This window comes from Eretmochelys imbricata, chromosome 1 (assembly GCF_965152235.1).
Source record: "Eretmochelys imbricata isolate rEreImb1 chromosome 1, rEreImb1.hap1, whole genome shotgun sequence".
NCBI lineage: Eukaryota > Metazoa > Chordata > Testudines > Cheloniidae > Eretmochelys > Eretmochelys imbricata.
In genome coordinates this window covers 126,561,418-126,574,543 of record NC_135572.1, presented here as the reverse complement: position 1 = coordinate 126,574,543, position 13,126 = coordinate 126,561,418, and the positions used below count along the sequence as shown (strand labels likewise).

Sequence of the window (13,126 nt, the reverse complement as noted above, 5' to 3'; positions counted from 1 at the left end):
TTATTTTCTTCCTAAAATGGCATCATAGAGCTTTCCTGTTTTCTTGACTTGAATCTCTCTGAAACCAGCTGCAGTGAGGAGCTTGCTGTACTCGGATGGCGTTCGTTCTTTTCCTTCAGCCTGAACCAACATGTTCATAGAGTAAAGCTGGGTTTCTATAGGCCCAGTTTTGTCTTCATTCAAAAGTGTTTCAACCAGCAGCACTCCGCCCCCTGGTGGGATGAAGAGATTTAAAAACAAACACATTGATTTGTCAGAGGAGGATACTAAAGCTTATTTTCCAACTGCATTTTTAGGTATTTCCATAACCTTAGTAATCCCCCTTATACAAAAAGAAAAATCACGTTATATTGCTACAGTATTTAATGAAAGAGGGATGCAAGAGGGATTCTATGCATCAATTAACTTATTTCCTGTACTTCAAAGTAGAGAATGAAGGGGAACCTATTAGTTGGGATTGAAACGTTTATTTACTCTGGCAGAAATGAACCCCAGAGGTGTGGTTGCCAAGCCTCTCTGAAAATCAAGCCCTATGGCACCTAAAAATGCAGACTGGAAATTTTCAAAAATTGAAGAGGTGCCTGTCAACATCATTAGGCACCTAAATAACTTTAACTATCTGGCCTTCCATGTCTAAAGTGAAGTGCCCAAACCTAGAAACCAATTGTGAAAATGTTCACATTGGCCATTATTACTCACATGGCCTGGATACAAATCTCTGATTTAAAATGAGAAAAGCTTTCAATGTATGTTTCTTTACTTAGTCTTTCATTTAAATGGCCCTTCAAAAAAAAAAAGTCTAAAACAAATGATGCATATAAATCTCTATTTTGCAAAGAGGAGAACATACCAGGCTTGGAAGCCTTGTGAATTTTTGCTAGTAGCTGCATACACTTGTCATCTGCCCAGTCATGCAGGATTCTAGCCAAAATGTACAGGTCAGCTTCTGGAATTGGATCTTTAAAAAAATCTCCTGAAAAAAAAGAAAAACAATGCAAAAAAACAGGCCTGAATAGGCAAACATTTTAAATTTGGTATTGCAAAAAGTACAAGCTAGCTCTAAAACTACTCAAAAGACTTGCTGGGAAACTACATTCTTCTGGCTTGTCATGCTCACGACCAATGCAAAGCAGTGACTAACAGTGTAGGGCAAAAATTCTCAATGCTGTGTGGCAGTGTGAAGGGGGTATGTTTGTGTTAAGTGTGGAAGAAGCCTGAAAAAATGTAAGCAACCAAACATTTAAGAGACATATCTGATTCTTTGGAAACATTTTAGTGCTTCACAATTTCTCCGAAGAGACGGAAATGAACGTACATACAATGCAATAAAAAGAAAGTATGGTGAGAGTTCCCTAAACAAACCAGAAAAAGTTAATTTTCACCTCCTTCTACATCAATTTAATTTAAAAAACCTCCTCCAATCTAGGTAGTACCACAGTACAAATAAAGAAGATTCACAGCCCACTTAGAGGGCAAATCTCCCAGTATTGGATAATTGCTGATGTGCTCTTTATCCATCCACTTGAATACCAATTTAATTTCTCTCTCTCTCTCTCTCTCTCTCTCTTTCCTGTCTGCTTCACCCATATAAACCGTTTGTCACACTTCTCTGTCTTTGCTTTTAGGTCATTTCTCCCCCACCCCTTCCACTTTTTCCCCTTCTTCACTGCCAGGTCCCCTTTCTCTATCTCTCCCCTCCTCCTCCAATCCCCACCCCCCGAAAACTGACCATTTATTTTGATTTAAATAATAAAAATAGACATCTAAAAGCAAGATGCCTCAACACTCAATTTATATCGCAACAGGACCCCAACAGCATTTATCCCTTCAAATGTAGCATGGACGTCCTTATGGGCCTTTGTGGCCAGTCACATTGCACTAATCTAAACAACCTACTGTTTTCAGCAATTTTGCACGCTTTAGACCTGCCCACAATTGTTCAGTGAAGCCGCATCCCTATCGCATGACACTGAAGAGCTAGGATGGACACAGCATGGAGTTTGGTTTTTAATTTTTACTTTGCTGTTTAATAGGGATGATGTTCAAGGCCTTGGTATAGACTTGCATCCTTGGCAACTAATAGCTTCTCCCAGGTGAGTAACCCAATCCACAGGGTGTACGTTGCTCAGTACACTCTGTTATCATTAAACATGGTCTCTTCAGCACATTTTTCTTTGCAGATGAGCACACACAAAATGAACCCAGTTTACCTTCATGGAAAGTGATCCGACGTTCTTCTGGGGGTACAAAACGCTCCTTTGCCACTTGCACTACTTTAGGTAGGTCATAAATTGTGACTGTAGAATTTGGGTACAAAGAAATACATTCCTGGGCCAAACCACCTGCACATCCTTATAGTGAAAGTGAAATACAGGGTAAATGTTCAAATATAACAATACTGGTCATTTTTATAATAGCTTCCATCTCAGAAACTTAGACTGCAATGAACTCAGACTCATGCTGCCTTGTGAGATAGGTTAACGTTAGTATCCATTTTACAGAAGGAGACACTAAGTACAAAAAAGGTAAGTGATTTGTTCATGGTCTCCCAGCCTCTCTTTGTCTTCTGTGAAATAGGACCCAATTTTCCCTGCTCCCAGTCCTGTGATCTAACCACCAGCCTGTAAAGGGTATTGTTTTAATGGTGTGATGCAGCTATAGCTGGCTGGAAGCTTTCAAAGGACGAGTTTTTTCTTTCAAAAAATGACCATTTTGAATATGAAAATATTCTGAAATATTGACTTTTCCTAAGTTTTAGTTGTCATGGAATTTTTTAGGACTTTTTTTTTAAATGAATGCAGTTACTGGGCGTTTATTTCACTGAAAACCTGCATTTTGTTAAACAGGAAATGGAGATAACCATTTCAGTGTTTTCCATCAAACATGAGAAGTTAAACACATGAAATTGGGTCTCTTTTGAATACTACAAAACAGAAACCTCATTTTTTAATGAAAATATTCTGAAAAAATTTCAACCAGCATTACATGAAACTAAAAGCTAAAATACCAGTGACCTACCACAATAGATATTCCCCTTATCGAAAATCAACGAACCATGCTTCTGTTTTAAAGCTTCCATCTTCAATCATTAGGACGGCATATAGTAAATAATAAAGTCTATGAGTCTATAGTGCTATTAACCTATGAATATCAAAGCACTTCACAAAGGAGGCACAATCTCCATTGTACAGGCTGGAAAAATAAAGGCCCAGAGATGGGAAATGACTTGCTTCAGGTCATCCAGCCAACCAAGGGCAGAGCTGGGATAGAACCCAGGTCTCCTAAGTCCCAGGATGGTCACAGTCAGCACAGTCACTGCAGGAATGCATGAAAAACTCTAGGCACACTTCGCTACAAGCTGGATTTCAAAAGCCCTTACCTCCTCCCATTAGGTTTACACCAAAAGCCAGGTCTTGGTATGTAGAAAATGCCACAATGAGAAAAATAACTGAATTGTTAAAAATGGGAAAAATTCACATCCAGTATTCACCATTCAAAACATTACCATACAGTTAAAGTTCAGAATGGGTTTTGTCTGTATTGTAAAACAAACCCCAGAGGGGAAAGAAACAGGTGAGGAGCATGAGTTGAGTTAGTTTACCTTAAAAGGACCGCATACGTCAAGGTTATTTCCCCCATGATATTTAAATTCATGTTTTTCTCACTGTTTACAACAATGAACTGAAAACTGACCTGATTTCTCTGCTTTCGCTGCTTTTGCTCCATCCCACAAGCACATGGGTTTGTTCCTGCAGAGCTAGTCATTTGCATAAGACTGCGGGCAGTGAGCATTCAACAACGGCCTGCTCCAAAGATCAGTGGAGTCAATGGGACAATTCCCATCAACTATTTTAGGGGTTCGATTCAGACCAAAAAAGGGCACAGAAAGATTTACTGTATAAGGACTTTGCAAACAGAAAGAAGGGTGGGAGGGAAGCAAGTGGTTCAAATTTTGAGCCTACCAAATTTTACGGTGGCTCTTCAATATTAATTCTATACAAACAGCCACCACAAACACTTTTAAATCCCTTGTAATAAAAACACTGATTCCAGTCTGAGAAGCACAGAAGAAATCTCAAGACAACCAGTACATTTGTCTTGGGGAGAAGGCAGAAGGGGGGAAAGGGACTTTAAGTTGAGTTCAAGTGATGAGTGGGGTGTGGGACAATTTGGAAAGATTCCATGGCTATGAATACATTAAGCTTCAGGTTAACTAACTTACTTCCAGCTTGCCTGCCCTACCTTGCCAGCAACCCATCTGGCGAGCAGTTTTCCAGGATCCCCCAGCTCCCTGGCTCTTCAACTGCTCCTGTGGTGGGGTTGCCCCAGAGCAGAGCTCCCAAGAAGCATCTTTCATTTGAGAAACTTTGAAATATTCCCCCTCCAGGAACACTTTGGTGTTTCCAAAATGAAGTATTGCAGAATTTCTCTTCTGCAAAAATGTTTGAAATTTTGGCTTTTCATCCCAGTTTGGGATACAGTTTATTTCTAAAACCTTGAAACTTTTGCAGTGTGAGATTCATTTTCCCAGCCAGATCTACTTAAAATGAAATAGTCGGAGGGCAGAACAGATCATGCTTATGGACCTTGATTCACCCAGGTGCTTAAGCACAGGCCTATCCTTAAATAAAAATGATAATTCCCATTGAGGCTGAATCAGGGCGATGGGCATGGAAGTAACCCAACAAATGTAGTCAAGAAAACTTTGAAATAATAATACATGACACTGAAAACATCATCATCATCATCATCATCACAATCTGCAGCAGACCTTAATACATCAGTCGCATCATGAAAAGCACAGAAGTGATTGCGGTGTAACTGAAAATATCTGCAGAATTTTTACAGCCAAATTACAGGGCTATATTTGCTGCCATAAGGGAACTACATTGGCAGAGGCTGTTCTAATGGTATGCACAGCTCCAGGAGAAAATTGTCATCAATATTAATCGGAAAATCATAGGTAAGGCCATTGCAAGGAAGAGTAAGACACAGCTGAGGCATACTGAATGGCTTTAGAGGTTGAGAAGTGAAAATGGCCAGAACAGATTAGCCAGACTCATTTCTGCTTTCTGTGTTTTAGAAACTTGAGAGAGCAAAACAGCAGGGGAGAAGTAGAAATGGAGATTGCATGGTGCTGTAAATCCTGACAGGACTGAAACACAGAGACAACTGTAAAGCTTTTTTGTGGTAAGATGTATGTAGGCAATTCATCAACCTAAAGTCACTGAATGAAGTGAAGAATATCCTGGAAGCTGTTCTGGCAGAATTTCTTAAGCAATGGCAAAAGAAAAACCTACCAATCATTGAGAAGGAAAATAAGCTGCTACTTAGATCTATGGGGTTCTTTAGACTGAGGAAAACATTCTGCTTCCTAATGCTTTTATCATTTTCATATTTTTATAGGACTTTGGCTCAAAATGTAAAATGCTTCCCTTGTGATTGATCCTGGCCATGAAGTCTGTTCTGTTTTTCCATTGCTCACACAGGTCGAAGAACAAGTGCAATATGTATCCATAGCTTACCAAAGAAAACAGTTCAAAGTTCTGATGACACTTACCTCCCAGATCATAAATGACCATGAAAGCTGAAAGGTCAAATGCAGCAATCACATCTCTGCCACAAATACTCCAAATTGCATTTAAACCATACATGAATTTGATCATCTCTTCTTCTGATCTAGTCATTTAAAAGAACATTATTTGTAGCACAAGTAAATTATGACACATTCATTGATGGCTAGCATATTACTCTTTCACAAACTATTATCTCAAATACTATATTAAACCCTGCTTCTAAGCCAGTATGCACAATAGACTACTGTGTCCCCTATTAAAGAACTTACACTACTAGCTATTCAAAACATTAAAAATAAATCCACCCTATTTCATATTCCTACATATTAATGAAACTTACCAGAAGAAAAACATGTTACACTTATCATCTAGCATTGTGTTATGATGCTAAGCCTCAGGGTCCCCAGATGTTTTTCATTTAACGGAATTTTTCAGTATACCAACTATGGTACATAACAAGCTTTTCATGATAAGTTGCAAGTAAGAATTTTTTGCTTTGATACCAAAGTGACAAGCATATTAGAAAAAACAGATATTCTCAACACTGGATACCATTGAAATGACGGGGTTTTCATGTGAATAGGACTAATCATCATATTTCACCATCAAAATGGTAATACAAAATAGAAAAAAGCATCACAGCACTAAATTGATTATTACCTGTAGAGAGCCCCAAAGAGGTCTTTTGATGAAACGCCAAATGCTCGCTCATACTGGTTTTTCCCATCTCTTAAAAAAAAATTAGAAAATTGTGAGCATATTTTTGGTTTAACACCTTGCTGCACTGGTGGCAATTTTGGCTTATAAAGGTACTATTTTATTAAACTTATTAAGGAAAAAGGGAATCACCTGTGGCATTACAAGTGTTACCCTTTGTTTGATTTCTTGAATCATTCTGAAATCCACAACCAAAAGATTCAGAAAGGAAATCAACCTCTACTTTGTTATTATTTTATGTTCGTTATTGGACACCACTCGGAGGAAGGAAACACAACTGCTATTTGATGTACCAGAGACAGGGCTCAGATCCTCAGCTGGTGTAAACTGACATAGCTCCATAAAGAGCTGTGCTGACTTGTACCGGCTACATATATATATGTATATTCTGGCCCAATATACACTGACTTCCTTCCTCACTTTCTTCTGCCTTTGGCAACAAAACCAATTAGGATCCCTGCAAGCATCCCTCAGTCACTATTCATCATCATTTGCCTGGCCGAGGGCTTCCCTCCACAGAAACTGTTGTCATGATTAAATGTTCCCCTTGGGACACACCAAAGAAGCATAGTATAGAAGTATATTTCCTGAATCTACAGTGAATTCATCCACTGAAGCACTAGTAAACATGTAATAATAGCGATACTTAGCACTTCAACATGCTTCTGAAACAATTACCAGCCAATGAGTATCATCAGCAGGCAGGACTGAACCTGGGACCTCTGGAGCTAAATGCAGGCCCCTCAAGCCACATAGCTGTTAGCTAACACTGTAGCAGATTCATTAATCTCCAAGTGATCTCAGTGCCACTATGTGGGACAGAGCACTACACCCAGGACGTGTGTGGGTTACATATGTCTTCATTTTCTACTGTTTCCCCAGAGACAAGCCTCTTCCTGAGAAGGTTCACAAATGTAGCAAAGTGCTTTACTGCACTGGGTGTTGGCACATGAATTTTGTGCAAACGACAAAAGATTTCATCTCCTTACCTCACAGCATCTGTCAGGTAGTGCCAGCACAAATAGATGGTTTTGGAGTAGTACATCAAATTATGATACTGAGACTTGGGACTTGATTTTGTAAGATAGAGGTTGGAAAGCTCTGTGTTCCTGTAAAAGGCTAAAAGGAAAAAGAAGATAAGTTAACATTTACAAACTTGTCATTGTGCAAAGCCTGTTTTACAGCATAATCTTTATAACAAGAACAAGCTGTAGGAATGTAACCAAAGCAACAAAGAAACTGCAGGAGATTCCCCACTCTAGATAGACCAGAGATGGGGGAGGGCCCGGGGGCATGCATGCATAGCATACCATACCATGTCTACCCGTCAGATTCTGCAAGAACTGGAGTGAAGGATTCCAGAATGTTATAAGCACACCCCATCACTACCAGCATGTCTTTTGTGAAAGAGCAAGAGGAAAATGTATAAGCCACACGGCTGTGGTGACATCTCTTGCCACTATGCTTTTTAGTATGTATACTCAAAAGCATCTTATTTCAGCAATAACACCTAACATACCAGTCTTTTTTTACCTGGTGAGGAAACCAATGTGGAGAGTTAAGTCCCCAGGACATAATACCACCCATTATCCCTAACTTGAATAGCTCAGACACTTCTGAGGCCATCTACTGCTACTGAATTTCAGTATTCTCGCTGACTGATTATCGGAGTCATCTCACAGATGCAAAGCTTTGGACTCGTACCATGCTCACGATATGTCTTTAACGGACAGACATATGGGTTGCTATAGAATGTGTTCTCTCTCTTACAACAGAGGCAAACTCCCACTGAATTCAATGAGAGCCAGATTAGGCTTTAAATCTATTCCTCCACTGTGTGTGATGGCAAGACTGAGGTATGGGCAGCTCCAGGAAAGTCTCTGTGTGTGCTCTCCACAGGGGTGGCTGCCACGGAGGAGAAAAGTTCCTTTGAAGCATCCAGCTGAACTTCTATTAGCAGGGTGGATGCTGCCTCATTTGTGTTCCTGCAGCTGGCCTGGTTGCCCTGGAAAGGGTGTAGGTGGCTTCAGAAGTGGCCACAGATTTCTAAGGGCTTGTCTACATGGTGAAATGGGCTGGAATAGCTGTTTGGAAAAAGCTCCCCATGTGGACAGCTTAGTTTAATCCATTTTAGAAGTGGATAAAGCTAAATGGAACAAGCCAAATCTTATTCTACTGTGGAAAAGCTACAGCAAATTCCCCCATCCTTATTCCAGAATAACTTCCCCATATAGATGTTGCCTAAGAGAAGAGAAAGTATTTGTAAAAAGGCCACTCTTCATGGATGTGTGTCACAGCAGTCCCCCTGCTATGCAAACAAACACAGTAAGAATAAAGTTTAGGACCCAGTGTCTGTGATGGGAAGACTGAGGTATGGGCAGCTCCAGGAAAGTCTCTGTGTGTGCTCTCCACAGGGGTGGCTGCCACGGAGGAGAAAAGTTCCTTTGAAGCATCCAGCTGAACTTCCACTAGTAGGGTGGATGCTGCCTCGTTTAGGCTTCTGCAGCTGGGCTGTTTTCCATGGAAAGGGTGTAGGTGGCTTCTGAACTGGCCACAGATTTCTAAGGGCTTGTCCATATGTTGAAATGGACTGGAAAAGCTGTTTATTAGAGCTCCCTGTGCTGACACTATTTTTGTAGAATATCAGTATCCTTTTCCAATTTAGATTAATCCATTTTGGAAGTGAATCAAGCTAAACTGGAACAAGCCAAGCTAAACTGAAATAAACTAACTCTTATTCCAGAATAAGAGCATCCACGAGGGGAGCTACTGTGGAATGGCTATAGCACTTCAAGTTCCCCCTTCCTTACTCCAAAATAACTTCCCCATGTAGACATGGCCTAAGAGCAGAGAAGGTACTTGTAAAAAGGCCATTCTTCTTTTATGTTTATTTAGCAGTCCCTCTGCTATGCAAACACAGTAAGAATACTCTTTCTGACCCAGTGTACCAATGGGTTTATATTAATCCTGAGAGCACTGCTTGATTCCCATGGGGAGGACACCTAGCTGTGATGGAAGGACTGGGGAGAGGGTCTTCATAGAGCTTGACAGCTGGGAGAGACAGAGAGAGAGAGATTAATGCAGCCGACTCTGAAAGGTTGCAAGTGAGTACAGCAATTGAGAAGAGGTTTGTATGCATGGGGCCTGGCGCAAATGCTGAATACATTTGTCATTCACTAATTTAAATTGATCATTTGGAGCTGCAGATTTCTTACATTATCCAAAGACTGTGTTATGAGTTATTTATTGTTTGAAACACCTCTCAGAAACAGACCTTCAGGTGGTGTAAACGGCATAGCTCCACCAATTTCAGTGGCGCTCCACCAATTTATACCAGCTGAGGATCTGGCCTAATATCTTTAGATCAGGAAATCTGAGACTGCCCTTTATGAAATAAAGATAATTAATATGAAGATATAAAGACAATTGGCCAAGTCAGCGGGAGAGTTTAAAGAAGTCTAAGTGTAACTAATACCTTCTTCTGACCTCCACACTATATATACATTTACACATCTTACAACACTCTCTTAGATTCCCTTACAGCTGCTTAGTCTCAAATTCCCTTCCCTTATGGGTAATTACTATTGCTTGTGAATTTGGTCCAGTGAGTTAAAGAGGTTCTTAGGAGAGGTAGAAAAGTGACTATGCATCTGTTTTACTCTCTTACTTCTACCAAGTTCAGTTTTTGTAAATCTGCTGCATTGAGATTTTTCAGATCACACTGTACCTCTTCCCTCATTCTGGCATTTTGGCGTTCAATATTATAACTTAGTCTCGCACATGCTATTTAATAAGGCCTTAAAACCAACAAGGAAAGGAGTACTTGTGGCACCTTAGAGACTAACCAATTTATTTGAGCATGAGCTTTCATGAGCTACAGCTCACTTCATCGGATGCATACCGTGGAAACTGCAGTAGACATTATATACACACAGAGACCATGAAACAATACCCTCTCCCACCCCACTGTCCTGCTGGTAATAGGTTATCTAAAGTGATCATCAAGTTGGGCCATTTCCAGCACAAATGGAGCTCACGAAAGCTCATGCTCAAATAAATTGGTTAGTCTCTAAGGTGCCACAAGTACTCCTTTTCTTTTTGCAAATACAGACTAACACGGCTGTTACTCTGAAACCTTAAAACCAACAGTGATTGAATTGCTAGCCTTCTCCCTTCCTGACAACATTACCTCCTTCACTTTTCATTTCGACTCCCAGGAGCTTTAATCCCACACAGGCATCAAGTAGCCGTTCCATTCCGCTGGCGCTGGTGCCCAAACGTTCAGCAATGGCATCTGAAGACAGGGGCCCTTCTGACTCCAGCAATAGATCAAACACTCCCAACTCACAGGCGGTAAACATAATCTGAAAGCAAACGGGGGTGGGGCAGGGGAGTAAGAGAAAGTGCAGATCCCCCCCAATAAGCAGCTCCTTAAGTGAGAAAATTTTACAAGAATTGTAAAAACCACCACTAAAGTGTTTTTCAACCATCGCAATGCTGTGATTAAACTGCAGTTTCTTTTAGCACTGAGGCCATTGCTTAAATTGCGCTGCTTCTTTCATTTCTGTTCCGTGCTGATCTACCCATTAAATAATCACATATTCAGGCCAGGTATTGTGTATGCATTTTTTTTGCCTTTATAGGTTTAGAACAGATCCTTACAATACCACATTTTAAAGGCACTGTGCTATGATTAATAGACTGATGATGTGACGTATTGTTAAAAAAAACTATGAAAGTCTCATGCAGCAAAACCAGAAACAATCCTAAAAGCTTTGGACCCCTTAGATAGATCTAATAGCCTATCCCCAAATTGTAACAAATGTCTTTTTATATATGTCTTTCTATCTAGCATGGAACGCATAATGCTAGATTGCATATTTTATGGTCATAGAAAACGTTCACAAAAATGCCAGAGCGTGCCAGTTCTGATCTCCTGCTTGCCATGATCCTTTGTAAACCTCCACAGAGTTCCCCCTCTCCTTCTAAGAGATAACATAACACTATCCAGCAGAATCAAAATTACCTTCCGATTATCTTTCAAAAATATATTTTAAGAGTGTGAATTTGAAAAATATTGGCCATTCACTGCCTCTCTGGGTGCTTAGAAAACTGTTATTGTTTGAACTAGCCTATATTCTCTCCACAGTGGAAAGGAGACTCATTGGGCATTTAATTCCCCACCACCACACACACACACACACACACCTATGAATGGTATTTCTTGTTTTGCTGTGTTGGCTTTTGACAGAGCAGGAAATATTAAATACTAATTGGAACACATGGTTTGTAAAAATATCTTCAAGGAGGGAAATGAAATCTCTGGGTTTCCACCTCTGCCTTACTACCATTCTGTTTCTTGAAAGACAGTCATTAAACTAGATCTGTTTTGCCCCCAAGGGATATAATCTGCCAGAATATAAATAAGCCACTGTGTTCTCTTTTGCAGCACAAGGTAAATACAGATATGCAAAATTCACTGTAGGTGAGTATATTTTTGCAAAACTGTGTTATCTGGAGTTAGATTTTGCAAAATCAAAACCAAGGGTCATTTGGATCTGTGGTCTGTTTATCCGAAAACCCAAAATTTAGAGGTATGTGGAGATATTCTCTTAGTAAAACAGACTGGCATGATTTTGGGTGATTTTAATTTAGCAAAACATCATTTGGAAGACTTTATAATAACACAACTTGGTGCAGACCTGGGTTCCCTTTACCCAAAACCCCAAAATTTAAGGAGCTGGATAAATTATCTCAGAGTTGGCCCATCTTTGAAGGTGACATTTCTCACAGGTTTTTTTCTGCAAACTTTCATCATGACTATTTCAAGATAAAATTTGACAAACTCCTAAGAGATTGAGGTTAAAATTGGGACCCCTTGTATTGAGTCTGTTCCTTTCCTGAGATTTAAAATAACCATCTAAATGGAGTTTGGAAATTTCTACCTACCTAGTTTTAATATAATTTCTAAGCATTATTTGTCATTCTTACCTTTGAGACTAAAAACCCATTGTTGTATTGAAATAAGATCTGAGGATAGTCAAGGTCTTGTGTGGAGCTCATTTTCCTTCAGCACTCTGTGAGAGATCTTGCCTTCGTCATTTAAATAAGCCTCTTTTTCACTAAGTACAGATCACACTGGGGAGTTCACTTAACCTTATTAGTTGTGAGAAAGATATTATTAAAACACACACATATTGGTTGAAGAATTTGAATCAACCAGTTACTTCTATTAGGTTTCTTGCTGTTCTTTGGCTCTGTCCATAAAGTACAGGCTGGAGAATTACTATGAATTTATGTATTTTATCAGCCAAAATAGCATTTTAAAAGCTAATGAGAAGTTAAAGAAAGCAAAATAAAGATGGTTAGATGATAGTGTTTACAATGTCGAAATCCTGAACAGGGGAGGTTACAGTTTATCAAGACGTAATAAATCAGTTACATTAATTCAGGGTCTAATCACAACCATGGTACAACGGCAAACTTTTATACTAGTTCTATGCTGTTCTGAGTGGGTGATTTTGGCACCAGTGTGGAACTATGGGATCCTTAAATATAGATCCTTATTTATCTCAAATCAAGTTTATCAGCCAGTGAAATTATGGAATTGCTCATGTCAGTTCAACCACACAATTTTAAAGTAGAATTTTAAAATTTGGGCAAATGAATTATCAAACAATCCCTAAACAGCTCAAAATTACCTTTTCCAGGTATATATAGCCAAGCTTTGCCACTTATACCAGCACAAGACTATCTCCTATTATACGCAAAATATAATATGCAGGTATCATTTTGAAATTATTTTAATTTTTCTGGAATTTCACCAGTATTGT

The 13,126-nt window shown here is 39.5% G+C and overlaps 1 protein-coding gene across 1 annotated transcript; it reads right to left on the bottom strand.

Annotated features, from left to right (window-relative positions):
- Window positions 1–12,356, bottom strand: LOC144258991 (acetylserotonin O-methyltransferase-like). The gene is made up of 8 exons (XM_077807147.1): window positions 12,285–12,356; window positions 10,483–10,657; window positions 7,283–7,412; window positions 6,237–6,305; window positions 5,561–5,679; window positions 2,211–2,351; window positions 851–973; window positions 1–212 (listed from the first exon to the last, which is right to left on the bottom strand). The coding sequence occupies exons 1-8, from the start codon at window positions 12,354–12,356 to the stop codon at window positions 1–3; spliced, it is 1,041 nt and encodes a 346-aa protein (XP_077663273.1).
- Window positions 12,357–13,126: the final 770 nt, after the last annotated feature.